This window comes from Amborella trichopoda, chromosome 4, assembly GCF_054954075.1.
Source record: "Amborella trichopoda isolate Santa Cruz 75 chromosome 4, AtrichopodaSantaCruz75HAP2 v2.0, whole genome shotgun sequence".
Lineage (NCBI taxonomy): Eukaryota > Viridiplantae > Streptophyta > Magnoliopsida > Amborellales > Amborellaceae > Amborella > Amborella trichopoda.
In genome coordinates this window covers 12,849,891-12,877,554 of record NC_142339.1, presented here as the reverse complement: position 1 = coordinate 12,877,554, position 27,664 = coordinate 12,849,891, and the positions used below count along the sequence as shown (strand labels likewise).

The following is a 27,664-nucleotide window of genomic DNA, read 5'->3' as shown; positions in this document are numbered from 1 at the left end:
AATCAGGGTTGTCATGGGCTTACATTTATTCATATCAAACTTTTCGAACACCTTCTTGCAGTAGGTTGATTGGAAAAGTTGAATGGTTCTATCGTTTTTGTTTTTTATAATCTTTATGCTAAACACATATGAAGCTTCCCCAATATCCTTCATGTCAAAGTGTTGTACAAGGAATTTTGTAATTCCAGCACGAGGTTATTTAGCTAATAATGATTAGCACATCATCCACATATAGAAAGATGAATATGACATCACTTCTACTAACCTTTTTATTGCTAAAGGGAGAGTCTCTTGAAATTTAATATACCACTGGCACGATGCTTGTTTAAGGTCATAGAGGTATTTGTTAAGTTTGTATATTAGGTTTCATTTCCCTTTCTTGTTCAAATCCCTCAAGATGTTTTATATAAATTTTCTCTTCTAAATCCCCATTTAAGAAGGTTGTCTTTGCATCTATTTGACGGGCTTCAAAGTCAAAATGGGCTGCTATGACTATAACAATTCTAATTGATTGAAACTTGGCAACTAAAGAGAAAGTTTCCTCATAATCTATGCTTTCCTTTGGGGTGAATCCCTTGGCTATTAGCCTTGCTTTGTATTTTTCTAACTTTTCCTCTGAGTTAAGTTTTTTCTTGAAATTTACTTACATCCTATAGCCTTACGGTTTCGAGGCAGAGGTACTAGTTCCCAAACATGATTTTGGTTTATAGAGGAGTATTCATCTTTTATAACTTATACCCAATAGTTCTTTTTGGAATAGATTATGACTTCTTGGTAAGTCTTAGGCTCATGATCTGGCTCATCCGCAGTCCTATCATAGTGTTCCCCCAGGTAGGTAAAATGTTCAAGGTATTGAGGTGGTCTTGTAATTCAGTTACTTTTTCTTGATTCTGGTTGAAGTTTAAGTTCAAGTTGAGACTCGGGTTCTCGATCTTTAGCATTGCCACTAGGCATCTCTTTGAGATCAACTTTCTTCTAATTTATTTTTGCTTCGATGAATTCATCCTCAAAGAAGTGGACATCTCGTCTCTCAATGACCGCCCCATTTCAAGGTTAAAGAATCGATACCCTTTACCAAGGTCAGGGTAGCCGATGAAGATATTCTTGATGGTTTTTGGGATCTAGTTTTGTTCGGTTTTGGTGTGGGACCAAAACATGGGCAGAGCAACCCCATACTCTAAGTGATCAAGGAAAATAGTACGACCAGTGAATATTTCGTGAGGTGTAAGAGGGGCAACCTTTGTGGGAGTTCGGTTTGGAATGTAACCAGCCATAAATATTGTTTCTCCAAAAAAAACTAGGGAGAGCTTCACATGCTCTATTATACTTCTCATCATTTCTACCAGGGTCCTATTCCATCTCTCGGTAACTCCATTTTGTTCTGGTGTATAGGGCATATTATATTGATGGATGATCACTCCACACACAAGTCCTTAAAGAGTTCAGAAGAATACTCGCCACCCCTATCGGTTCTTAGACTTTTGATTTTCAAATTGGTTTGGTTTTCTACCTCATTTTGTAGATTTTGAATTTTTCTAAAGCCTCAGATTTAGTGTGCATTAGGTATAAATAACCATATCGCGAGTGATCATCAATGAAAGTGATCAAATATCTTTTACGGCTTTTAGTAGCTACATTCATAGGATTGCATATGTCACTATGAATGATTTTTAATACACATTTATATACTTTTGATAAGTCTCCCTTATAGTTTTGAAGGATCATATTTTTTCTTAGTCTTTCCATTTTATTAAACCCTATATGCCCTAGACGCATATGTCATAGATAAGCATCCAAATCATTTGAAGGCGAGACTTGAGCAATCACTTCTTGAGTAAAGACCGTCCACAAATCGACCAGTCATGACAACATCATTCTAGTTTTTCACTATAACCTTATCTCCAAGGAAGGTAGTGACAATAGCCATCTTATGAACTGAAATAAAGCACTTCCTCGTATCAGCCTAAATGTTTGTTTTGGGATTAAAACATTCTTATCCTTCATTTCAAGAGAATAGTCCCCAACACTCGAGATTTCGGTCTTTTGATTCCCTCTCATAAAGTTATGTTGCTCACACGGCCCCACGGGAATGAAAGTACAAAACCCATCCCTGGTGTTTGTCACATGAGTTGCTCCCGAGTCATGACACCAAGATACACCCTTGGGGTCGGATGGTAAAGTTTCGAAGAACCCACAAGCAAGTTCCTTATTGGTCCCAAAATTCTTGTTGGACCTACATTCTCTTCCTATGTGGCTTACTTTCTTGCAAACAAAGCAAGTTATAATCTCTCTTCTCTCTTTATATCATATTGTCTTCCAAAAGATGTTATTTTCTTTTCCCTTATAAGGCTTAAAGAAGTGTTTAGATTTTATCATGTGTACCGCTTCTTTTGGTGTCGAGGCATTGTGCGCATTTCTTCTTTCTTCTTATCCTTTGAACAAGGTGATTAGCTCCTCAAGTTTATGAGCCTTTTGTAGCATCGAGAGGGATGCGATGAAAGCATCTCAAGAGTTAGAAAGTGAGTTCATTCGATGAACCACTTGCATGGGCTCCTCGGGTTGTATGCCAGTAGCTACTACTTCTCGAAGAAGTGCACGAAAGGTGTGCACATGATCCGACATCTTGGTGCCCTCAAATATCTTGAGTTCATTATATTTCTTCATTGTCATGAACTATTTCATAAGAGATGGATCTGCATGCTCCATTTCAAGTCTCTCGTGCATCCCTTTTGTCATATTAATTGGCTCATATTCAGATGTATATGAGCCAACCATCGTGCAAAGTAAGATATGCCTAGCTCTCGTGTTATTGTGCTTCAAAGTAGCGCATTCATCGTTAGTAGCTTGAGATGTATCGCTTCTTGGGCGATGTGGACGATGCTCGGTCAAGATCTCATCCAAATCCTTCTAAGAAAGCTCATATCTGATTTTGCGCTTCCATGAGGAGTAGTTTGTCCCATCAAACCTCTCGATTTTTAGGATCTTCGAGATAAAAGTGCAAGCGACCATCTTTCCTTTTCCCAAAAACAATGTAGGACCAAATAAATAAAAAATAAAAAGAATCATAATGGTAGCAAGAAACCAAGCTCTGATACCTAAGAAATGTAGATTATGTGATAAAGTACGGTGTATATATATTTAAAATTTTCTTATTCGTACATTGATAATATCACTTACAATGTCCAATTACAAATAAATCACTCTTAAAATAAATAGAAACGGTTCTCACTTGTTACCATTTAAATACAACTTTATTTATTCAATAAACAAAAACTTGACACATTGCTTAATGGGAAAAAAATAACTCAATAAAATAATAGTAAAATAAGTAAAATTGTCGGAGATTATCTCAACCAGGCTTAATCCACCTCATTCCAAGTCCCCTCATTCCAATGATGATCGAGATCGATGATCAGGCTCTTGATTCAACTATGTACAAAAAAATCCTCTCAAAAGCATATGAATCACGATCTAGAACCAAATTGCTAAGGCCTCAATGACTTAGTCTTCCTCAAGCCTATTGGCTTAACCTTAGAGAGAAAAGACTAATCAAGAGAGAGAGAGAGAGAGAGAGAGAGAGAGAGAGAGAGAGAGAGATCTATCTAGCTTGTGCATACCCCCATATTTTAACCAACTAGAGAGAGAGAAGATATTTTATTTGAGGTGTGCCCCACTTTAGAACCCACCAAGAGAGAGAGAGAGAGCTAGCTTGGACATTTGAACCAACTAGAGAGTGAGAACCGTAGGTAGGGCGTGGCCCCTAAAGAGAGAAAGAGGGAGATCTTAGAGAGAGAAATTTTTAGAGAGATGACAGAAAAGAGGAGAGGTGTAGAAAATTATGAGGGGAAAAACCTCTATTTATAGATTTTCTATGCTTTAAGAAAGAAAATGTCTGCTTCTCACTCTCTCTTCTTCTTTAAGAAAGAAACGTTTGCTTCTCTCTCTTCTTTTTGTAAGAGGACATGGAGGGCGAAAATTTCACAACCCAAATCAGTATTTTTTTTTTTTTTTTTTGGAATATTTTGTATTCACGACAAGATTGGGGAGAAGATGTTAGAAAATAAATTTGACACATTAAAAAACATAGTTTATTTTGGGGGAAGAGAAATCGGTAAATATCTTTTCAAAAAAGAAAAGGTGTTAGATTGAAATTTAAAAGTATTCTTACCTTGAAATTGCAGATCGGCGATTCTTTTTTAAAACATCTAAGAACAAGATAAAAGCAAAAGCTACATCCATTGAATTTATTCGTTTACCCTGAAATTTAAAAGTTTTCTTTTACCTTGAAATTGCAGAACCTATCCTTCAATTCCAAAGAGAGAGAGAAAGAGAGAGAGAGAGAGAGAGAATCACAATGAGGAAGAAAAGCTATGAGAGGTAAATAATGAGACTATAGGAATCCTGCCCCTTTGGGTGACTATAGGGGCTGTAGGTGCCCCGGTTTCTTATTGACCTTCCTATGACAAATCCCCACCGTTCAAAATAATGGATGGTGGGAAAGACTGCAATTTTAGTTATTTTCATTGGGCTGCAGTACTATAAAATCATTTTCATTATCTTTTTGATAAGCTATTTTTATTTTATTAAAGGTAATTAGTTGAAAACCACATATTTTTCAGTTAAAAATAGCTAAAAATACTTGAAATTGCTAAAAAAAAGTTATACAATTAAATAAATATATAATATGATATAATAGTTAATAGAATAATATTACCAAAGTATATTGAATTTGGATAAGATGGTATATTCATGATAAAATTATTATCATCAATTCGTGTTGTGGCAAATGGGTTGAGTGGTCCAACCCAGCCCGGTCAACCCGACATTTAAAAAGTAGGACTTTGGCCAAAGCATTTGGCCCGAGAGCTGGACTACCTTGGCCTGAGCAAGGCCAAGTGGGGCCGGACCGAAGCTAGGGCCACAACATGACCCACCCAATTTAGCATGGGTGCCTTTTATTTATTTCGCCCATCACCTGATTTGTCCAAGGTTGAGACTAGGGCCTAGTCTTTTGCCACACAACGCCTAAATTTGCCATTTGGGACTAGGGCTGGGCTAGGGCTGTGACTGGAGCTGGAGCTGGAGCCGGAGCCAGAGCTGGAACTGGAGCTAGGGCTAGGGGCTAGAGTCGGGGCTGGGGCTATAGGGGTGGCAATAGACCCGACCAGACTCGGGACTAGATGGGTAGAACTGACCTCGGGTCTAAATATAAGTCTAAATTTTAGACCCAAAAGGTCAGGTCCGGGTCCAAAACCTAGACCCGAATATATTCTGATTCCCATTCAGCCAGACCCGAGCCAAATAATATGGGTATATGTTATGTGGGTATTCATAAATGTTGCCAATATGTTTGTTTCCTAGGAATTTCTAGTTATTACGTCAAACATTAAAAAATGTGGGTATATCATAAATATTATGCAATACCATAAATGTTGCCATTAATATGGGCATATGGTGGTAAAAAGAAGGGCAAAAATAAAAAAAAAGCTCAGTCATAGGGTGGTAATGGACTCGACCAGACCCAAGACTCAATGGGTTCGAGTATAAGTTCAAAATTTGGACTCGAAAAGTTGTATTTGGGTCCAAAACTTGGACCTGAATACTATCCGCATCAACGTTCCCACCCTTTTGGCGCTGGGGCTAGCTTGTTGGCCCGGCCTATTCAAGGCCTGCGATTCCCACCCATAGTTAGCAAATTGGCATTTAAACACGTCTTTTTAAAAAAAAACAGCGTTTTAATGGAAAATGTTTAAAACAACGCCTTTTATAAAAGTTTGACAAAAAAACGTGCTTTTTTTTTTTCCAGAAAAAAGTTTAAAACATAATTTTAAGAAAAATGAATTAAACTGGACAAAAAAAATCGTATCCTTTTTTTACCTGTTAATTTTTTTTTTTGAAAGATAAAATTTTTTTTCCTGATTTGTATACTGTTATTTTCATACTTTCTAAAAAAAATATTATTTCAAAAAAAAATCTAAAATAGATCTACATTTCTGTGATTATTATGGAAGTATTGTTTATGGCATAAAACCATCCAGATTATCATAAATTAGGCTCAACCATCCAGATTATTATAAATTCGGACTCAAATGATCCAGATTATCACAAATTATAATCAAATTAGAATAAACAAGCATGAAAACAATTGAATAAAAAAGTCTCAAACTTTGGCTCATTAAAATTCCACCATAAATTTAATCCATATTAGGGTTCAAAGAGCCTCCAAATTTCCAGATTACAAAATCAATACAAAATCTTAAAAAAAAAGCTTTAAAAAAAAACCCGATTAGGGGCTCAAACCTGTACATGCTGCTGCTTCCTATGTGCATTCCGCTTCTCTCTCTCACTCAATCCCCAAACAAGTTTTTTTATTTTCCTAAACCCATAGTTCTTCTGTGTGTGCTGCTCCCTCTGCGGATGCTGCTTTTCTCTCTGTATGTGCTGCTTCTCTGGTTCTCCCTCTCTGCATGCTGCTCCAATTGGGGTTTTATTCTTCTTCCTCTCTGTCTTGAACTCCAAATGCATCTTGCTGCGATTTGAACTTTGAAGTAATGGGTACTAACTCACCATACCGTAGTTATCATATCTCCTGATGCTTCCAACTCACCATACCGTTGTTATAATATGGCATATCCATATGGTGTATTATCGTGTATTTATATGGTGTATTTTTTTTTGGTACCTACTAAATAGGTGAATTTTAAAATTTTTAATATTTTTAAACTTAACCGATTTTTTTACTCCGATTTGTTGAACCTAGTCGGATATGTTTATATGAAATATTTTTGCTTAACTGTATTTTTTATCTGATTTTTTCATCCGACATTTTAAAATAAAATCGTTTATTTCCTATTTTAACGTGAGCGGAATTATTTTTACTCCCCGACTTGCTTGCTAGCTATGCTCCCACCTAAAAGACTCGCAACAATACGATCAATCGACCCATCAAAATACACTGCATACCACTGTATAAAATCCGCACAGTAAAATCTCTCCCCCGAAATCGAAGGTACTTGCGACCCATTAGAATATTCATATTCAGAACCACACGCTCTCTCTCCCCCCTTTAGATTCTCACTCACTCTCCCCTCTCCTTTCTCTGCTGGTGCCAGCGCTTTGTGCGTGGCCATAGCCATGCCTTTTGCTCATTGTTTCCAATAGGAATTGCGGAGCCTCCTCGTTCAGTTCTTGATTTGGGTGCAATCTCTATGGCCAACACAGAGGAGCAGCTCGCCCTTTTTGGAAAAACCCTAAAAGAAGGAGAAAGGGTTCTCGCTCCCACAAGAAGACCAGATGGAACTCTTCGAAAACCTATAAGAATTAGGGCTGGCTATGTTCCCCAAGAAGAAGTTGCCATTTACCAGTCGAAAGGAGCTCTGGTTTGTTTTCTCATGCTTTCTCTTGTTCTTGTACTTCTTATACTAGGTTTTTGCTTGGGTTTTTCTGTGTTTGTTTGTACGATTTTTATTTTTATTTTCCTAGGGTTTGTTTTGGTTCTGGGGCTTACTTTCATGGTTCTGGTGCAGTGGAAAAAGGGTTTGCCGGAGGTACCACCAGGTTATGATCCAGAACTGAATGCCATGCCCAAGACCAAGTCGGCCAAGAGGAACGAGCGTAAGAAGGAGAAGAGGTTGCAGGTGCTTTTCTCAATTCCATGCATTGTTCTTTCCAGTTTTAGTGTTTATTTATTTATTCTTTTGAATTTCAAGTGGGTTAATGCCTGGTTGAAGTTATCTGTTGTCTATTTTTGCTTTTTAGCGATGTTTGTAGTTCAACTTAGAAATACAGGATTTATTCAAAAAAAAAAAACTTAGAAATACAGGATTTTTAGCTTTTCATCTGTAATGAATGTTATTTTTTATTAGTAGCAGTAACAAATATCATTGAGGAACAACACTTACATAGAACTACAACTAAAATATTTACTGTAGCTCTAAATCTTGCAATTTCCCGTATGATTCTAGCTACTTGCCAACTTAAACTGGCATAGCATCCTCTTCAAGAAGCTGTTCTTGAAGCCAAAATAAATTGACAAAGATATGCTAGAATAAACCAAATAAGTAAACATCGAACCAGTTGGGAGGAAACTGTCCTTGGAATAAAGCAAAAAAGATAAATATCTCTAACTAGTTGGGAGGAAACTGTCTTTTGATTATTTTCAATAAGCCTTTAGAGAGAAATAGGAATGGATAATATGCCTCAGCATTATATCAAGTCCCCTTTATATGGGAAAGGACTCTATTCCAATTTTTCTATGGGCTTCTCAAAAATGGCCTTCCCAGGAAAACTAGTCACATGCTTATCTCTTAACCATTATACAACTCTCACTTTAGTAAATAAATATCTACTATGCTATTACATTTTGGAAAATATTCACTAAATAAAAAATTAGCATATAACAAACTCCTATTCTCTAGATATGAAGGTCTTTGACGCCTCGGACTTATGTGTAGATAGGTAATGCTTACCAAATCTAGAGAAATCATCTATGAAAGCAATATTATAAGACATACCCCATGTGTTATAATGCTTATGTCATAATGCAGTTGTGAAACCACAATCTCATAGAATGGCTTCCTAGTCATTCTCCCTAACAATACACTAGTTTGAAACTCAAGTTTTTTAAGGTTGGGAATGAGACATTCCTTAATTAATATATTCAATTTCTATATACCAAATGTCTTGCCCTAAGGTGCCAAGTATATGCATCAACAACCATTGGTCAATCTGAATAACCAAAAGACGAAACAACTTGAAGGATTTACAGCTAAGGACAATGTTTCAAAAAATGCCGGGCAGCCGTTAGAACCTAGGCATCCTAAAACCATAAGAAAAATAAGAAAACAAGAGTAGATAAGAAAAAGAGTAGACAATAGATGGTCCATAATCCATATTTCCATACAATGATACAAACCACAAACCATACAAACATACACAAGAGTAGATAGTAGAAACTATAAAATAAAAAAAAGAAAATATACAGTTTAAGACTCAACACCAAGAGTCAAGCATCTTCTGTCATCATCATCAGAAGGAGCAGGGTAAGCTTCATCATATTCATCGGATTCGAGGCCATCATCATTAGAGTCATCTCCGTCTTCAACATAATGCTCGTCTTCCTCTTTTTCTTCTGAATCTGCCGCTTCCTCCTCTTCTTCTACCCCTTCTTACTCTATGCAGATGAGGCCCTAGGAGTCTTGGCTGCTCTACCTGGTGCCTCTTCACCCTTTTCTGGCTTTTTGTATTTCACTGAACTCAAATATTGTTTAATCTCCTCCTTGGTAGCCTTGGGAACATTTTTACATGAGGCAACATCCCCCTTAATGTTGGAAATGTATTTCTTGAAACGGTAAACACCCCAATTAGTATCCTTTTCACAATAATTACGCCTTATACAATTTTTGTCATTCAGATTCGGGTTTTGTCCATACTTGCAACCTGGATAAACATTTCTAAAAGTACCTAGAGAAGATATTTCCATATCAAAAAATCTCATTTTCTTATTTTTCTGATTTTACTAAATTCAAATATTGTCTAATCTCAACCCAAATAGCTTCAAGAACGATTTTACAAGAAGCAACATTCCTTATCATACTGTCTAGGTGTTTCTTGAATCGATTAATACCCCCATTAGTATTTTTTTTACAAAAACTACACCTCCTACAATTTTTATCGTTTGGTTTCAGGATATAACCATACTTCCAACCCGGATCACCTCTTCTAGCAGAACCAAAGATAAAACTATCCAAGTGACAAGGATTTTGTTTCTGTTTTTGTTTTATTGAACTCATATATTACTTAATCTCCTCTTTGATAGCTTTAGGAATATTTTTACAAAGAGGCAACATTCCCTCTAATACCGACAAGATGTATCTTAAACTAGTTTATGCCCCATTTTGTATCATTTTCACAATAATTGCATCTTATGCAATTTTTATCCAAAGGATTCGGGTTAAAGTCATATTTCCCACCCGGATCACCACTTTGATTAGATCTTGAAGAAGACATCTCAAATAATACAAGCAATCTAAAAAATAAAATTTTGCACTTACTTTGATTGCTCGATATCCAAAATTTCACCTCTAAGATGTTTTCTGGTGCAAAAATCTTTTAAAACACCCACTAATAGACCTAAACGAATTCCAAAACTAAATCTAATCTCAATGGGTGATGTTTGGATCGATTTCTTGTAACTTTGAGAAACCCTTCCATCCTATGAAAATCACAAAAATCTAGGTTTTTTTTTTTTTAGGCTTATCTCTCTCTAAATGAGCTCTAATGGGATTTAGGTTTCAAATAAAACCTAGAACCCACCTTTAAACCTTTTTTTCCCAAAAAAACCAAAAATGCCCCTAAAAAGGGGGCATTTCCACCCTTGGGTGGGGCGCAGGCCCTGAGTGGCCATCCAAGGCTAGACGTTGGGTGCCCACGTAGGGGTAAGCTGCCTAGTTTGGCTGCCTAGGCCTGGGCGCCTACCTAGGGTTAGACCGACTATTTTGGTTGCTTAGGCCTGGGCGAGGAGTCCAGGCTCCCTGGGCAGCCTAGGCGTTGGGTGGTTTGGCTTTTGGAACAATAGTTAAGGAACATGAAAATGAAGTATATATGACAATGGTTCTTGATCACAAGTCTGGTATGCACGAAAAAAATCCCTTTACAGGCCTAAAAAAACAAAACTTTACACAAGGATCAAGAGGAACACTAGAAAGGAGTCTAGGATGACTCGTTTAGCGGCTAATTAGGGATTCCTAGGGAAGAGAAGCCTTGGGCCCCTTCCTTGGCGAGAGAATCTGCAATGGAGTTTACCTCTCTCGAAGTATGCCTCCAAAAAGTATGCAGATCCGAACTCCTGTAGAAAATTTCATAAAAAATGGGATCGAGCCTCCAAGGACATAGGGGCTGCTTTGGAGGCCCACGAGATGACGTTGGCGGAATCTTCTTCAATGATCAAAGAGTTTCCCCACTCCTTGTTAATATCTGAGACCAACTAGAAGAGCCATCGCCTCGGCTTGGTTAGGGTCAGAGCTGCCAATGGAGTGCATGAAGGAGAAGAGGGTATGACCTTCACAATCGTGAAAGATCCCTCCTACTCCCAAAGGACTAGGGTTGCCCAGGGAGCAGCCATCGAAGTTAAGCTTTATTAGGCCGAAGGGCAGGGGGTGACCAAGAGGAAGCCCGAGGAATGTGAGAAGGCCTAAGGTGAATCAAGGGCTTCTAGTTTTGGTGGAAATCTGCTAGGGAAATATGCTTGAAGGGTTTTGAGTTTGTTGCCCAAAAAATGACCAGTGATCGCAGCTTTTCAGCGAAGTGTCGATGTTACAGAACTCTCCCCTAAAGATTCTTTGGTTCCTTTCCAGCCACAGGGTCCAAAGGGTGGTAGCAATCGTGGCTCTCCATAAAAGAAGGCCTGATTTGGCCCACGGGGTTGAGAGGTATGATGAGAGGAGATGGGGTATGGACTGGGGAGTGGACTAGTACCATAAAAAAAGGTTAAGGATTTAGGCCCAAAGGTGGCCAGAGATCTCGCAATGCAAAAGTAGATGGGCATTGGTTTCGGCTTCATTTCGACACATGATACATCAATTGGGAAGTTGCATGCCCCTTCTTTGAAGGTGGTCCCCTTTCATGGGTTGCCACCCAATTAAAGAACTGAATTTTTGGAGGAACCATAGTCGCCCAAGCTTTTTCTTTCGGTTGGGCAATGGGGGACTGGATTTGGGGGGACGGGAGGAGGGCGTTGTAAAAGGAAGATACTGAGAATACACCTGAGGGAAAGGGTGTCCAAACTATCTTGTCGGGGCCAGAAAGAGGAAGAAAGAAGGTATGGAGAAGGGCCTGCAGTTCTTTAAAGGCTAGCATCTCCGAATCATGAGGGGGCCTTCTGAAAATTGGGGTCCAAGCCCTTTCAGGGGGTGAGGTTTCAAAGTTCTCAGCAATAGCGGATAGGGGATTGCGAGCCAATTGGAAAAGGGTAGGGAAAGACTCCCTAAGGGATGAGCATGGACAAACCAAGTATCCATTCAAAATGCAATTCTGATACCCACTCTTGGTCGAAACAACAAGGCAATGAAGGCAAAGAATAGAGGCCCTTTCAAATACTTGACGCATTGTCCGCTTTTGTACTTGGGCACATATATAAGCCCCCAATCTAGTGTAAGCCCTCTCCGCTGTAGTGTGAGTCTATGTAGTGGAAGTCTTTGAAGGTCCTCCTGTCAGGGACCACCATGTTGTTGAGGACATGCATGAAGGCCTCACAGTATCGACAAATTTATTTTCATTTAATGCTAAGTTAATTTCTATCAAAAAAAATACTTGAAGCATTGTGGGGGACCCAACTACTCGGGAGCCAAGCATTGGGGGAACACCGATATTTTAGGCGAACTACCTCTTGCGAAAGATGGTCCCTTTGGGATGCAAATCTCCATCACCATTACCAATGAGACCATTTACCAATAAGGGAAACATTGGTCGTTTTGATACTACAGATGGTGAGACCTTCTTTGGATTTTGGGGTACAAGTTGTTTTCTAAGCAATGTTTCAAAAAGCGGACCGCCCAGGGCCTGAGCTTTACAAAGGAGCAAAAATGTGGTTCCTTGAGTGTATTTTTTGGCCATTTTTTTAATACTAAAGGGCCAAAATTGTGGGTTTTAGGTTCATTTGAAACCTAAAACCCATTAGAGGCTATTTTAGATAGAGAAAACCCAAAAAACAAATTTTTTCTAGTGGGCCGCCCAGGTTCTGGTCGCCCGCCTAGGTGCTGGGCGGCCTGGACCCCCGGATCGCCTAGGTGTCGCCTAACGCTTTTGAAACATTGTTTCCAAGCAATAAGGTGGTATTTCCTTCCTTCAGTTCACGACCAAAGGAAATTTCTCATAAGTTGTTCAAGACGGTTATAGCCACTGCAGCCGGTAGAAAAAGATGGACATTTGGTAGATAGGGATGCTTGAAAGAGTTGCCTTGATGAGGGTAGGTCTCCTTGCAGGGGAAAGAAATCTACCTTTCCACCCTGCGAATCTCCTATCGCACTTGTCGATAATGTGGGACCGCTGACTAGTTTTAGGCTTGCCGATCCACAGGGGCAGTCCTAAGTGGGAGGATGGCAAGGGTTGAGCTTTACAGCCCTAGAGGTTGGCAAAAAGGAATACCGACTTTGGGCTTGTGGCCACCCCCATCATATAAGTCTTGGCAAGGTGAACTTTCCCATTGGAAGCATCTAAGAAAGAGGCGAAGAGGTTGGACTTGGTCTTGCAGAGCATCACAAAAAAGGAGGGTATCGTCGGCATATTGAAGGTGGGAAATAAAGGGACCTCTAGAACTAGCCTAGAAACCCATGACTAGGCCGGCCCGATACAAGCCCGAGAGGTAGGCGCTGAAAACCTCGACTCTTATGGAGAACAGGAAAGGCGAAATTGGATTGCCTTGCCAAAGGCCGCTCGAGGCTTGGAAAAGGCCCTGGGGAGAGGCATTGATGATGCTCAAAAAGAAGGTGACGAGATACACCCTCTCATCCACCTTCGCCAACGAACTCTAAACCCCATACGAAATACGATCTATTGAGGATGTCCCAAATGACATTGTCATATGCCTTCTCCCAATCTAGCTTTATGACCAATCCTGGGGTTTTGGCCAAATGTCGAGTGTGAAGGCACTCATGGGCAATGAGGGCACCATCAAGGATCTGGCGGTCTTTGACAAAGGCTCCTTGAGTAGGAGAGATGACCCATCCTAGAACTTCTCGAATTCTAGAGGCAAGGATCTTGTAAGAGCTATTGATTAGGCTTATAGGCCTAAAGTCTTTTACTTCCTCCGATCCTTCGAATTTGACGATGAGAGCCAAGAAAGCAGCATTCATTGCCTTGTTTACCACACCACTTGAATGAAAATCAGCAAAGAATGCCACCAAGTCAGCCTTGAGAGAGTCCTAGAATTGGTGGAAAAGAGCAACGGGAAAGCCGTCATGGCTGGGGGATCTATCTTGGCCTAAGGACTTGATTGCATCGAGGATTTCCAATTCGTCAAAGGGTCGCTCTAACCACATCATGGGGAAGGGTTCTGAAACTTAGAGAGGTCATGATAGGCCTTGGGCCACTATGCACCTTGAAGAGGTTTTTTGAAGAAACTGACAATTGCCTTTTTAATGAGGTCCTTGTCTTCGAAGTACTGATCGCTGACTTTGATGAGAGAGATGGTGTGTTGCGCTTGTGACAATTTGCAATATTGTGAAAAAGGCGGTATTTTGGTCGCCAAGTTTTAACCCTAGACTGCTGTGCCCAAATGATTTCCTCCTTGCGAAGGATTAATTGAAGGATAACTTGGCTTCAAGGCACACATATAGATTAGCAGGTGAGAGAGGCGAGGATTCCTCAAGAGAATCAAGGTAGATGATTGTCTTGAGGAGTGGCTGTTTTTGAACTTGGAAGCTTCCTGAGAGGGTTCAGCACCATTCCTTGAGGGCTAGCTTTAAGAGATGAAGATTGCATTGTTACCAAAAGCCCGGCCAGCCTTGAACCAATGGGGTGGAGGGTTGCCACCACGAGGTGATAAGCGATGGAAGGTTGGGCTCCTCCAACCATGAAAGCTTGAAGCGAAATGGCTTAGGACCTGAGCCAAGGGCATTTGTATTGAGGAGGATGGGCTTGTGGTCAGATGTAGGCTTGGGGAGGGCCAAGGAGTGAGAACAGGGAAAAGAAGAATCCCAATCGAGGGAGAGAAGGTAGCGATCAAGTTTGGACAACTAAGGGTTTACTAAATGGTTCGACTAAGTAAAACGGGCACCGTGGAGAGGCACTTCCAGCAATTGGTTTCTAGTTATGAAATCAGAGAAGACCATTATCGAGGGAGAAATTTTAGAGCTGGAGTTCCGATCTAAGGATCAAGGACCAATGGGTAACGTTTAAATCCCCCCCAATACACCAAGTCGAGGGGGGGTTGAGGCGATCGATTGAAACACGGGGAGTTTGGGCCATAAACTGCAGGATGCTGCCAAGGTAGACCATTTGAGGTTCTGAGGAGGGAAATAATGATGAAGAACTTCCCAAGAAGGGAGGATGAGAGGGAATGAAGGGTCGGGTCCCATACGACCCAAATGCCCGGAGGCCCCATTGGATGGAAGGTCCAACCACTGACGAGGCCGATGTCCCCAAATTTGGTGCACCTCTTAAAGCAAGGAAGCTTGAAGCTTTGTCTCTAGCAAATCCAAGATAACAGGAGAATGTTGCCGACATAAGGTTAGGACATGATGGCACTTAGTGGGGTCGTCGAGGTCGCTTATATTTTAATTTAAGATCTTCATGGAAGAGAGAGAGAGAGGGTGGGGCGTCTGCCTGGTCGCCTAGTGGAAGGCAGACCACTCGATTGAGGCTCATCAATAGGATGCTGGTCAGGGTTGGCCGCGACTCGGTCATTGTTGATGCTGCAAATAAGTTTGGACAATTCCCCTTGGCCCTTAGATCTCAAGTTCACTTTGAACTGGGGGTCATTCTTGATGAACTCGATCAAGGCCTTCTGTAGGTCCGGGAAGGCCATGCCCATAACCTTGAGGACTTTAAGGATGTTGCCTTGAGCTTCAGCGAAGGCGTCCATGAAATTAGAGTTGACTGAAGGCTGGTCAGGGGTGCTCAAGCATTCCCCATTTGAGCTTGCCTGAGAAGGAGAAGAGGGGCAACTTCTTAAAACCAGGGGGGAGGGGACACTAGAGAGGAATTGGGGGTTGGAATCCTATGCGAGAGGTGAGGGAAGAGGCGAGAGAGGCAGGGTTGGGGGTGGTATGGGGGTAGGATTAGGAGGAGACAAAGAATAAGGGGACGTGAGCCCAAGCGAGGGAGGGGGAGGTTGAAAAACTTTATGAGCCAGGGAATGGGGGTTGGTTCGACCAAGCGAGAAGGGGGAGAGGTGGACAATGAAGGGTGGGAGAAGAGAGCAGGGATGGGGCAGCCACGGAGCAAGGGGATGAGAATGACAAAGAAGAAGGGGGAGAAGGGGAAGAAAGGGCCAGTGGAAGCTGGGGGTCAAGAGAGCCAAATTGGTGCAAGCTGGGGGAGAGGGTTCAAGAGGGTGAGACTGTGGGACGGGAGGAGGAGGGGGTAGCTTGAGAGAGGGAGCAGGGGACCCTTGGGCAACTTGCCTCTATTGGGAAGAGGACAAGAAAGAGTGGGAGGAGCTGAAGTCAGAGAGGCTGCACATGAAGAGGGTTTGTGGGCTTCAAGGGCTACCGAAGATGGAGGTGGCCACAAGGATAGGGGTGGCGGGCGAGGAGTGATGGGAGGAATAGCCGCCTGATGAGGATCTGCAGGCTCCACGGGAGGCCAAAGCTGGAGGTGGCCGCACGGAGAGAGGGACGGGCGAGGGGCAGCAGAAGGGGGGTGTAGGCGAGATGGGGTGAGAGAGAGTTGAGAGAGTTATCGAGTCGATGGGGAGACTCGAGGGGAGCAAAGAACGAGGAGTTTGAGGGCAAGAGACGAGCGATAAGGCGACACCTGGGGCTCAGGGGAAGGAGCCACGTGTCAAGAGGACGGTGGTTGTACGGGGGGAGGCATTAAAGGGAGGGGCAAAAAGGTGATGGGAGGGGATGGTATTTGGGGAGAAGTTATAGGTCAGAAAAGGAAACTACCGGCGTTAGGCTTTAGGTAGCCCCAATGCAGGACGTGTGGTTGGGAGGAACATGGATATCTATCACCTTGCACGAAAAGGGCCAAACCATCTAGGGCTGATCAAAGCTCTTGCCAAAATGGGAAACCCTTCCAACCAATGAGGAGGGATCAAGAAAGGGGGTCGACGACGTCGTCTCTACGGGCAATTGGGCTATGAAGGAAGGCGGAAGGCGGTGATGGCGTATTCCATCAACCGCAGCCACCAATTTGTCAGGAATTCTAACCAGGGGAAGAAGATGGTGAAGAGAAACATTTCTGATGTGCTTGTTATGACTTGGGGTCGGGATTGCCTGAAAGTGTCAGCTTGAAGGCGGTGGACCCTAAAAAATAGGTCGTTGGATGAAATCCGGATAGATTCAAGGATGAGCTCCGGGGATATTGCTTTGACGAGCAATTGGATGGCGCTGAGGGGAAGGAACTCCAAAAATTTCCAGTAGACACTGATAAAACCACCAACGGCGGTGCCGATAGACTTGAACATTTTTGGGTTGCAGACATGTAGGGAGATTTTAACACTTGGAGCCATATTTGGCGAGGAAGAAAAACTCCTAGGCTGGGATTGCATTTAGAAATGGAGAGGGATGCTCCTTTGAAGAGGGGGGAATTCTAAGAGCTTGAATAGACGTGTCCTGGGAAGGGAAAGAAAATAAGATACTGCCTCTCTGAAGGGAGCGACATCCAATATTGGGGTTGTTCCAAATTTGCTGAACACATGTTTTCAATGGCTCTAATGTTGGCTTGGGGGGGTGGAAGAAGCATACAAGGAGTTGAGCTGGCTCGTAGGAAGTTCAAGGGGATTGTTTGGGACACAAATGATTAAGGACCCATTGAGAGCGGCGACGCCCCAAAGAAACTCGAGGATGAAGAGGGGGGGGGGGGGAAGAGGGATTGCCGTGGAAGAGATGAGCATAGGAATGACACAAGGCCGGCATGGGGGGAACCGACAGGGGACGAGCCGGCAGAGAAGGGGCGGGGACCACGGGGGGCGAGAGCATGCTTCATTCTGACCCATGATCACACACATCCTCTATTTTCCAATTCTACTATTCCTTTTGTTGAGGTACCTCGAGAAATTCTAGACATTATACCCCTAGTCAAACGATAGTTTCCTCTCACCTGGTTAGATGTTTATCTTCTTTTCCTTATTCTACTTTAACTTGGTCAATTTATTTTGCCTTCATTTCTTGCCTTTTTTATTTAGGTATCTTTTCATATTTGTCCCCATGCTTGTCTTCAACTTTACACTCTCAAAGAAAGAACAATGCGAACTCATGTGGTAGGCTCAAGATACAAACAAGAGCCTCAATAATATTTTAACTTTTAACTTGTTTTTTATATTAAAACTGGATTCTGTCCAATTTCTATCGAGTAGGTGATGGGATATAACGAATTTAATGACGAAACTGAAAAGTTTCTAGAAAAAATAAAATAATGGGATGTTTTTGCTTGTTGCAATTATAATGGACTAGTACTATTGGTGCAAAGGTTGGTTTGGCTATGGAGAGGTGTGGTTTAGTACACCTTTTGCCACTTAGGAGGTCATGTAATTAGCTTCTCTCCATGTTTGTTTAAGAAAAACTTGAAGGGCACAATAGGAAAATTTTGGAATACTTGAATCTCCAGGGCATGAGAGAGGATTTGGAGGCCTAAGTAATACATTGTGTGAGCGTCCTACAATGAGCTGCAAACGCCTTGATTGGGCAAATTGGGTGAGGCAGTGAGGCCAGTAAGAAGGGCCAGCACTTCCGCCATGCTAGATTGGGGAGAGTCTCCTAAAAACCATTTTCGAATAAGCTTTTGAGTCCTGCTGGGGCAAGTTGCCTAAAGAACATCTATCAAAATTTAACTTGATAAGTTGGTTATTGGTGGGGTCCATATGGCAGTTCTTGTGGATGAAGGGGGTGAATCAGATTAAGTATTTCCCTTTGGAAAGGAAGTTAGGAGAGGAGAAGCCAAAATATTCCTTACGAGTTAGAGCTTATGGGAGGGAGGGAGGGAGGGAGGGAGGGAGTGAGATGGGGAGATGCTTTCTTCCATGTTAATGGCAGTTAGGGTTTTTTTTCTCGAGATTGTTTCTTCCCTTGAACCCTGCCTCCTTCTTCTTATGATTTTTTTAGTTTCTTTTTAGGGGGGCTTACGTACTCTTTTAGGATTCAACAATTTTTTATAAGGGGGCTTAGTGTCCTATGCGATCTGGGGGGTACATCCCCCTTAATACTGACAAGGTGTTTTTTAAACTGGTAAATGCCCCCATTAATATCCTTTCCACAATAATTACATTTAATACGATTTTTATCACTTGGATTCGAGTTATAACCATACTTCCAACCCGGATCACCACTCCGACTAGAACCTGGAGAAGATACTCCCATAGAACAAGGCTGATTTTCATCCTTTTCTGGTTTTTCAAAATTCAGAAAATGTCTGAATTACTTCAGGAACCTTTGTACAAGAAGCAACATTACCTATAACATCAGCAAGGTGTTTTTTGAATCGGCTAATATCCCCATTGGTATCTTTTTCACAAAAATTACATGTTATACAATTTTTATCATTTGGTTTCGGGTTGTACCCATACTTCCAACCCGGATCACTTCTTCTAGAAGTAGCAGAAATAGAAATAAATCTATGACAAGGATTTTGTTCTTGTTTTTGTTTTACATAACTTATAAATTGCTTAATCTTCTCTCTGATAGCTTCAGGAACATTTTTACAAGGGGCAACATCCCCCTTAATACCGACAAGATGTTTCTTAAACCGGTTTATGCCTCATTTTGTATCTTTTTTACAAAACTTGCATCAAACGCAATTTTTGTCATTTGGATTCAGGTTGTATCCATATTTCCAACCCGGATATCCACTCTGACTAACTCCTGAAGAAGACATCTCAAAATAAAACAAGCAATCTAAAAAATGTACTTACTTTGGTTGCTCAAACTCCAAACTTTGAGAAACACTTTGATGATTCGATCCAATGAAATGTAGTTTTTTGGAGGTTTTTTTCTCTTTAAAAGGGGTTATTGTGGGTTTAGGTTTCAAATGAACCTAAAACCCATCATTCTAAACTTTTATATCTTGAAAAAAACGAAAAAAAAAAAAAAAAAAAATACCTTTCCACCTTTGGGCGGGGCACAGGCCTTGGGCGGCCGCCTAGACGGGTTTCGTACTGCCTACGCTGCCGCCCAGGGACCACCACCCAGTTTGGCCGCCTAGGCTTGGGCCATGCGCCCAGGCCTTCCGGACCGTCTAGGCGCCCGCCTAGCCGCTGGGCGGTCTGTTTTTTTTTAGCAATGAAGGGGCAATTGTCTTTTTATTTATTTATTTATTTTTGATGGGATGGCACTAGGTAGGTGTCTAGGGCAAAAGGTGGGTGCCTCGAAAGGGCACCCGCCTAGGCCCCTTCAATTCAGTGGCCTTCCCACATCACCTCGGAACATGCAGCTGAATTTTTTAACACTGAATGTGGAAGATTTGGGCCATAAACTGCTATCAATGTCCCATCAAAAAGCTGCCAAAGACTCTAAGAAGGTATTGATCTTGAGAAATGACCAGTGACGGAGTTCCCATAGGTTAGAGTAGGTGGGTTTCAAAGGATGTAGATGCTGCTAATGAATCTGGGGGCATAATCTGCACACCAGGCAATGTGTCTTTGACCCCCATGAAATCGGGCTTATGTCAAAATCGATGCGTCAGTTTTCAGTTTGTGAGAGTGAGAATATTTGCTCGAAATTTGAGGGAGTAATTTTAAGTGAGGCGCTTTTCTGTGGTTGCTGAGCCTTGAATATTCCAACCAAGGAACATCATATTTAGGGGTTTTGGGTTAGGTGATGGGCCAAGAAGTGGTAGTGAGAGACAATCGTCAAGGTTTATGATAATTAGTCACAATAAGCCCCCTGTTTGAGTAGGGTGTCATTTGATTGCATTTGCCTTGAAGACCTCAATAGTGTCCTCCTTTGGCGTCGTAGGTAGGGCCCATCATGTTAAGCATTGTGAATACCTAAAATTATATATTTTTTTTTGTATTTAAGTTCTTAAGGACTTATTTGTCTCTTCCTTATTTGAGGGCAATGTTGTACTTTAAAATTTTCTTATTATTCTGAAAAGGTTTAAGTGGAGTGTGTGGGTCGTAAAGAGACCATGGTGACTCCTCTCTGTAATTCTCTCCTTAACGTGATTCTTTGTCTCTCATCCTTCTATCTCTAAAAGTCTCTCTCTTCCTAGACCTTAATCTTCCTCACTCTTCTTCATCTCTTATCTACTAGATTGTTATTTTTTGATTGGTATCAGAGCAGGAGTCTTTGAGATGTGATATTTTCTGACTGTACAAGGGTCCTCATGAAGCGCATTGTCAAAAACCCTAAATCTGAAAAAGAGTTATAATGCACAAAACCCTGATTTCATGGTTTTGTTCTATTCTTATCGATTTTGTGATGGATTTGAAATCCTGGATCTGATTGGATTGTGTTGGTGTTTAAAAATTTGTTGTTGGACACCTTTAATATGTCACACCCCTGTTTTTGAGTTGTGAGACATTGAGACTCTTTACTATATCGAGATCCCTTGTGTGGATGTTCTTGGATCTCTGTGGGGAGCCGAGTCAAGTGGCTGGTTGTGTTATTCAGCATGATTCAAGTGGCTGGTTTTTGTTAATCATTGTGATTCTAGTGGTTGGTTTTTAATCAGCATGATTCAAGTGGTTGGTTGTATTAATTAGTGTCGAAGAAAATCGTATCTTTGAGTTCTTGGTTGGATTGAACCCCGAGTTTGAGTTAGCTAGGGTTCAAATACTCTGTCAGGATGATCTTCCATCTGTTAACAAGGTGTATTCCTTCACCCAAAGTGCGAAGGTAGAAAGAGTGTCATGCTGCCTACACAAGTGATGGATCGTTCTGCCCTTGTCTCAGCCTCAATACCTCCCAAGAACAAGAAAGGGGGTGGATTTTTGAAATTTGGAAAAGGGGTCCTAATCAATGAGATGAAAGTAAGCTGAAATGTGACCATTATGGTATAAATGGTTATAGCAAAGAAAATTATTGGGATTTAGTTGGTTGACTGGAAAAATTCAATCGTATTGGACAGGTTAATGCACAATGCTTTATCCACTGGTAGTTCAGCAATTATTAATATTAATACGACACTTCACGATGCAACTCGTCACTCACCTTTTGCCCCAAAGGAGATGATATCAGTTCCTAAAGAGGAAATTGAGAGCCTATACCATTTGTTCACTCAGCTATGGATGGACCATATGCTACTTCGTCATCTTTTACTCATTCAAGTATTTATTCTTCTGTTAATAATGTCTCTCTCTATGTCTTGGCAATTCTGGATCATTGATTTGGGAACTTTAGATCATATGACTGATATGGCTCCCTTGTTTTCTTCTCATTCCCCTTGTTATGTTTAAGACAAAGTTAGAATTGCTAAGGGATTCTTTTCTTTTGTTGCTGGAGATTCTTTTCTTTTGTTGCTGGAAAGGTGCTAAAATGTTCTCTTAATTATGTCTATCATTAGTTCTTCATGGCCTAGCTTTGCTACGAACATAATATCTGCTAATAGTATTACCAATAGTCTAAATTCTACTTTAACCTTCTCTCCTTCCCACTATGTTTTTCAGGGCCTAGATACTAGGAAGACAATTGGCGGTTGTCATTAGGCTGTTTCCACTCTGTTTTTCAGGACCTAGATACCTTATTTTGAACGTGATTCTCTCCATGGTAGATATAGTTGGTCATATGCTTCTTGATAGTAGATGTGCTAAAGGAAAGGAACTTGAGGTTTTTGGTAAATAATTATGTCGTTTATTTCTTTGTATATATGCCTGTGGTTAAACTAGTACATGACCTGGTCCCATTTGAACTCTGAGGTTAAGCAATCCGATTTCAACTTAAGCATGCTATTGAAGGAAAAGTACTAGAATGTGTGACCTCTTGAAAACCCTTGTACTGCACAACGTTTCTTTTTTTTATATACATGTTAGGACTCTTGTTAATGTCAATATCTGGTTAACATGATTCCTGAAGTTTGTGTGTGGAGGTCACTTTGTTTTGGCGATCGTGGGGCAGGGGGGAGCAAACTGGGTTTACAAGCAGTCAGATTATATTTTGCTTCGCAATTGTCCCCTCGCCCTTTGACCTTTTTCTTTGTACCATTCTTATGTAGGTGTGGTTCTTGTTGCCTTAACTCACTGTTGTATGTACTAGAACTTTGGGTGACACATTTTAGCAGTTGGTTAGTAGCATTAGCTTGTTGTAACCCACTGCCAATTCAATTTCTGTGTGCATATCGGTACTTATATAATGCTGGCTCCTATTTGACTGTATTTATTTTCATTTGGTTTGTACCTATCTGAAGATATTCTCAGCAAAGTTTTAAAAAGTTGAGTGGCTGTACCCATAATTCCACACAATGAATATAGGAAAATATTTCTATCGGTTACATTTGGCTATATTGTTTATGATCTCTAGTGTTGGTTAACTCTCAATTAGTTGGTGGAAAACTTTCCTTGTATGTAGCGTGAAATGATTAGAATACCAATTTGTGTCAAAATATAGTAAATAGATCAATGACAAGGAATGTATATCATAGTCCATAAGATCATGTAACAGTATCATCATAAGGTTTATCACTATCCTGCGTACAGAGTGCATGGTGATGGAGGGATAGTGGATCCCATCAAACATATACATAATTTACTTTTGTACCCCACTAGATAGCCGATGATGACCAATATGGCCAATCTGTTACCTTGCTCCTGTGGTTCCAATTGTACTTTCTTGGCCATAATTTATGGTCTTTTTTTTATAATTGATTTATGGTCTTGTGGAATTGGAAGTGTGCGCTCTCTCTCTCTCTCTGAGCACCCAATACAGAGCACCGCATATACAAAAGGAAAAGTATACATGAAAATCATTTGCTTTTAAGGAATGGGGTTGAGGTCAAGGTGGTAGCACCACTTGTAACACGGCTACTGGTCTTGGTTTCTATTCCTACCAATGCTTGACCCCTTTTGAAAACTCCTGATGGTTTCAAAAATTGCTAATCCACTACTAACAGTTAATGTTTAAAAAAAAAAAAACGTTTGCTTTTAATACAGGTCACACTTACTCATGCGCATCAGATTTCAAATCAAGTGTTTATGTGTCATTGACTGGACTCACAGTTCAATTAAAAAAAATATCTCGAACATTTTGCACACCCCAAGCCATCCAATTTGACATCTAATGGCTAGTAGCAAATGTGACCTCCTTGTAACAAAGATAAATGTACACTCCCTAAACAAAAAGGAATAGAAAAGCACATTTGTCTGCTAAAAACCTATAGAGAATATAAGCAGCTACTTGTCCCAAAAATAAACAACTACGAGCTACTCTTTGGCAGGCAGCTCTTTCTTTGCAAAACTCTGACAAGGGAAAGTCCACACTGGACTCTAATGCAGCAAAAGAGGAGATACCTTATTCTAATGAGCCAGGAAGTCGAATCAATGAGGTGGAATCTGCAGCTCACCACATGAATGCATTGTCCCTTTCTACAACCTCTGTTACAGTGGGTCCAACACCAGACCCAACTGAGACCCCTAATACAGGAGCCACTGGTCAAGATATTGATAAAAGAATCCGTTCTTTGAAAAAGAAGGTACGCATAAATGCGCTTTTGTTGTTGTGATCTTAAGGTTATTTTTTGTGCCTCCTCTGGATCTTAAGGTTATTTTAAATTGGGAATCTCCTGGCTTTAGTCCTTTCGAAGTTTGGCTTGTGAGACCTCTGTTTTTTCCTGTAATGGAAAGTGTAGTGTAGTCCATCACACTCCAGTATATGGCAATCCAGGCTTTATACACCTTCCTCTCCTGATGATAGATGGTTATATATTATTGTTGTCCAAGTGAATGCCTCTGTTGGCCACACTTCAGTTCATATCCAACCATCAACCACTGGGAGCAGGAGGTGGATGTGGCCTCGGAGTATTATATATGATCTACAGTGGGATTGTGCTATACTTTGTGGTCTTTGAATGGATCAGAATGCAGTTGTTCTTTCTGAAAATAAGCATTTACAGTCCATCTACTTTTTTCGAATGAACATATATTCTTGCTGCTCTGTATGTCAACTACTACAATCAACCCAATTTAATTAGCATGAAATATCTAAAAGAATGCCGTAATAACTAATTACATCTTTTCCTCACTTGAAGTTAGGGAAAGTCTTTCAGGTTTTTTTTTTTTTTTTTTTTTTTCTGTGCTTGTTCTTTTGTCTTTTTTGTTTCTATATTTTTTTGAGTAGCAAGTTCATCCGTTCACCACTGGGTTCAGTGATATATCTCTTTGTATTCTGAGAATGACTGGTATAATATCTTATTTTACCTCAATGGTGATCTTCCTCTATAGTGGTTCACTCTTTTCTGTCCTCTACAGTACTTAGTGACTTTATTTTGCTTTGAACTATTTAGGCAGAGTATACCCCCACAGTATGTGTGATACCTCCCAATGATGGATGGTAGGGATCAATCATACCCAGGTTAATGTCTGTCATCAAGAGCCATGGTTAATCTCTCCATCCATCATCAAGGAGATTGCAAGAGTTGTTAATGGAATACTTTCATTTTATGTTACCATCTCTTCTGATACTCTTTTTTTGTTCTTATTATTGACCCCGTTTGCTGTTTTGATTTGGGGTGGCCCATGATTCACTGATAAATTATGTATTTTATGCAGATTCGACTCGCAGAGGGGCTTCCACAGGCTGGTGATGAGAAAGCCAATCTGAAACCAGAACAATTGGAGAAGCTCGCAAAAATTGAGGGATGGCGTGAGGAGCTTAAGGCTCTGGAGGGTAAGAAAGCCACATTGGTTTCATGAGATTTGTGGAATGACGGTTATAAATTGATCTATGGCATGTGCATCTTTATTTATGGTTGCTTTGTGATGGTTTTCATGCTGATTTATGGGTGGTCGAGGATCCAATCTGAACAGGATTGGAGTAAAGTTAGTGCCAAATTGGAACAAAAAGTCGTTCTGTTTCTTGTCTATTGATTCTCTCTCTCTCTCTCTCTCTCTCTCTCTCTCTCTCCCTATTCTGTTCTAGTTCAAGTGATTGCATGAAAGATGAGGAAAAAGTGTATCACACGATCTTCAAATTTTCAATTCTCTCGTAAAGTAGGATTCTTAGCAAATGCTTTACCAGGACCGTGATCCCGTATTTTGTGACCTGTTTTTTGTTGGGAGAGTACTGTTGAATGACTATAGTAGAGGATATCAACACAGAGTGAAAGATTACAGGTGAGATTGATTTACAAACTAGGAAAGGGGTGAAGACCTGGGTGGTGGAGCTACAATGTAATGTCACGTTCTCTTTTTACCTAATATATATACTGTTGAAATGTCAATTTCTATCTTGAGTGATTTACGTACGGACATGGTTTGAAAGCTTTTATTATTTTTTGATGACATTTTTCTCATAAATTATAACGACCCTCTTTCTTCATGGATTTGTTTTTTTTTCTCCCAAAGTTGCTATCTGTCCGGCAATAACAATGTTGGGCATATACTGGATTTGGTTAGTTTGACCATATCCTTCCACCACTTTTATAGGATGGCTAATTCTTTAGCTGATGAGCTTGTCAAAAAAGGAGTTACCACGATTCCATTGTATCTGCAGTTGATGTAAATCTTTTGTAATTCCTCTTTTGCAGTACTTTGATAACTTTTGTAAAAAAAAAAAAAAACAACGTTGGTCAGGAGGGCTGTTTTTTTCGCAAAGTGGTGGCTACTATTTGGTTTTCGCATTACTTGACAACTCTTTGGAATGATAGAAACCCCATCAAAAAAGGTAAATAAATCGAAAATGATGTGGTTGTTATTAACTCCCGATAGATGGCCAAATGTCTGTGGTTGTGGAGCTTCAAATGGCTGTTCTGTGGAGAGAGGATTTTGGGTACATAGAGAGAGAGGACAAAGAGATCGAGAGAGAAGAAATAGTAGGAAAAGGGCCTGATGAAGTTTTGGGGCGTGCCATATAGCTGTTCAGTAATACAAATACCAGACAACTTAAACTACACTAGTGTGTAGTATCAATACTATTAGACATGAAAATAACAAAGATGAGTGTTATCTGGTATTCGTAATACCAGATAGGGTTGATACGATGTGGAAAAAACATGCCCTCATATCTGGTATTGTTATTGTCGGACAGGAAGGCAATTTATACAAAAAAAACAAACAAAAGCTACTGGGGGTGGTTTTTGTAATTTATGTGAAAAAATGTTACCAAATAGTAATAAAGCCTTTCAAACTATGTCGATGCATAAATTGTTCTTCTATTTTTACTTACGATATATACCATCAATGTTCAAGATTGGTGTAGTTGACTTTAAATATTTGGGAAAAGGCTATAGTGATGATGATGATATATGTGCCATCAATGTGCTTAAAAACAAAATAAAGAAAAAAAAATATAAGGGTTAAAGTTCTATATAACAATAAGATGCTTAAGGTATGCAGAGTTTCTTTGTAAGCTTCTGCAAGTAGTTCGAGGCTTGAGTATTGAGGATGCAACCTTATTTAGGGGCGAGTATTTTAGTCTTCTACTCGGAATGATTTTCAAAGTTAGCGAAAACATATTGTTAGGATTTATGCATTAACTTGATTGGTTAAGGCGTCGAGAATTGCAGCACTATTAAGTTGAGGATCTTACCACCACCCTGACATGCAGTCTTGTCTTTTATCAGCCGACCCTGACATGCAGTCTTCTCTTATTAGCCGACCCAAATGGTTGGGAAAAGGTTTGGATGATAATAATGATGATGCGGTCTAATCGGGTTGATAGTAAGGGGACAAGTTTGACAATACCATTGCTATTTTTTTTGTTATTTATCATTGCTTGCTACATTACAGAGCAATCAGTCGAGAGCACCTGAATTAAAAGTTCATGATTATAGAGAGTTTGGCATCAATATTACCCACGGGCTGATAGTTTGTTTTTTTTGTATGGTTTATGGGGTATGATGTGCCAGATGTCAGATC

At 40.5% G+C, this 27,664-nt stretch overlaps 1 protein-coding gene across 3 annotated transcripts; it reads left to right on the top strand.

Annotated features, from left to right (window-relative positions):
• The first annotated feature begins 7,101 nt into the window (after positions 1-7,101).
• On the top strand, positions 7,102-25,669 carry PYM (partner of Y14-MAGO). 3 transcript variants are annotated; one of them, XR_016053228.1, is made up of 4 exons: positions 7,102-7,379; positions 7,527-7,637; positions 24,086-24,282; positions 25,358-25,669. XR_016053228.1 is itself a non-coding variant. In XM_006827797.4 (4 exons), exons 1-4 carry the CDS (start codon positions 7,209-7,211, stop codon positions 25,499-25,501), a joined length of 681 nt encoding a protein of 226 aa, XP_006827860.1. In that variant the 5' UTR covers positions 7,102-7,208; the 3' UTR covers positions 25,502-25,669. The 3 variants fall into 3 exon arrangements, 2 of the variants coding, with proteins under 2 accessions (XP_006827860.1, XP_088719840.1); XM_006827797.4 differs by having other exon boundaries at positions 24,028-24,282; XM_088863714.1 differs by lacking the exon at positions 24,086-24,282.
• The last annotated feature ends 1,995 nt before the right edge of the window (positions 25,670-27,664 follow it).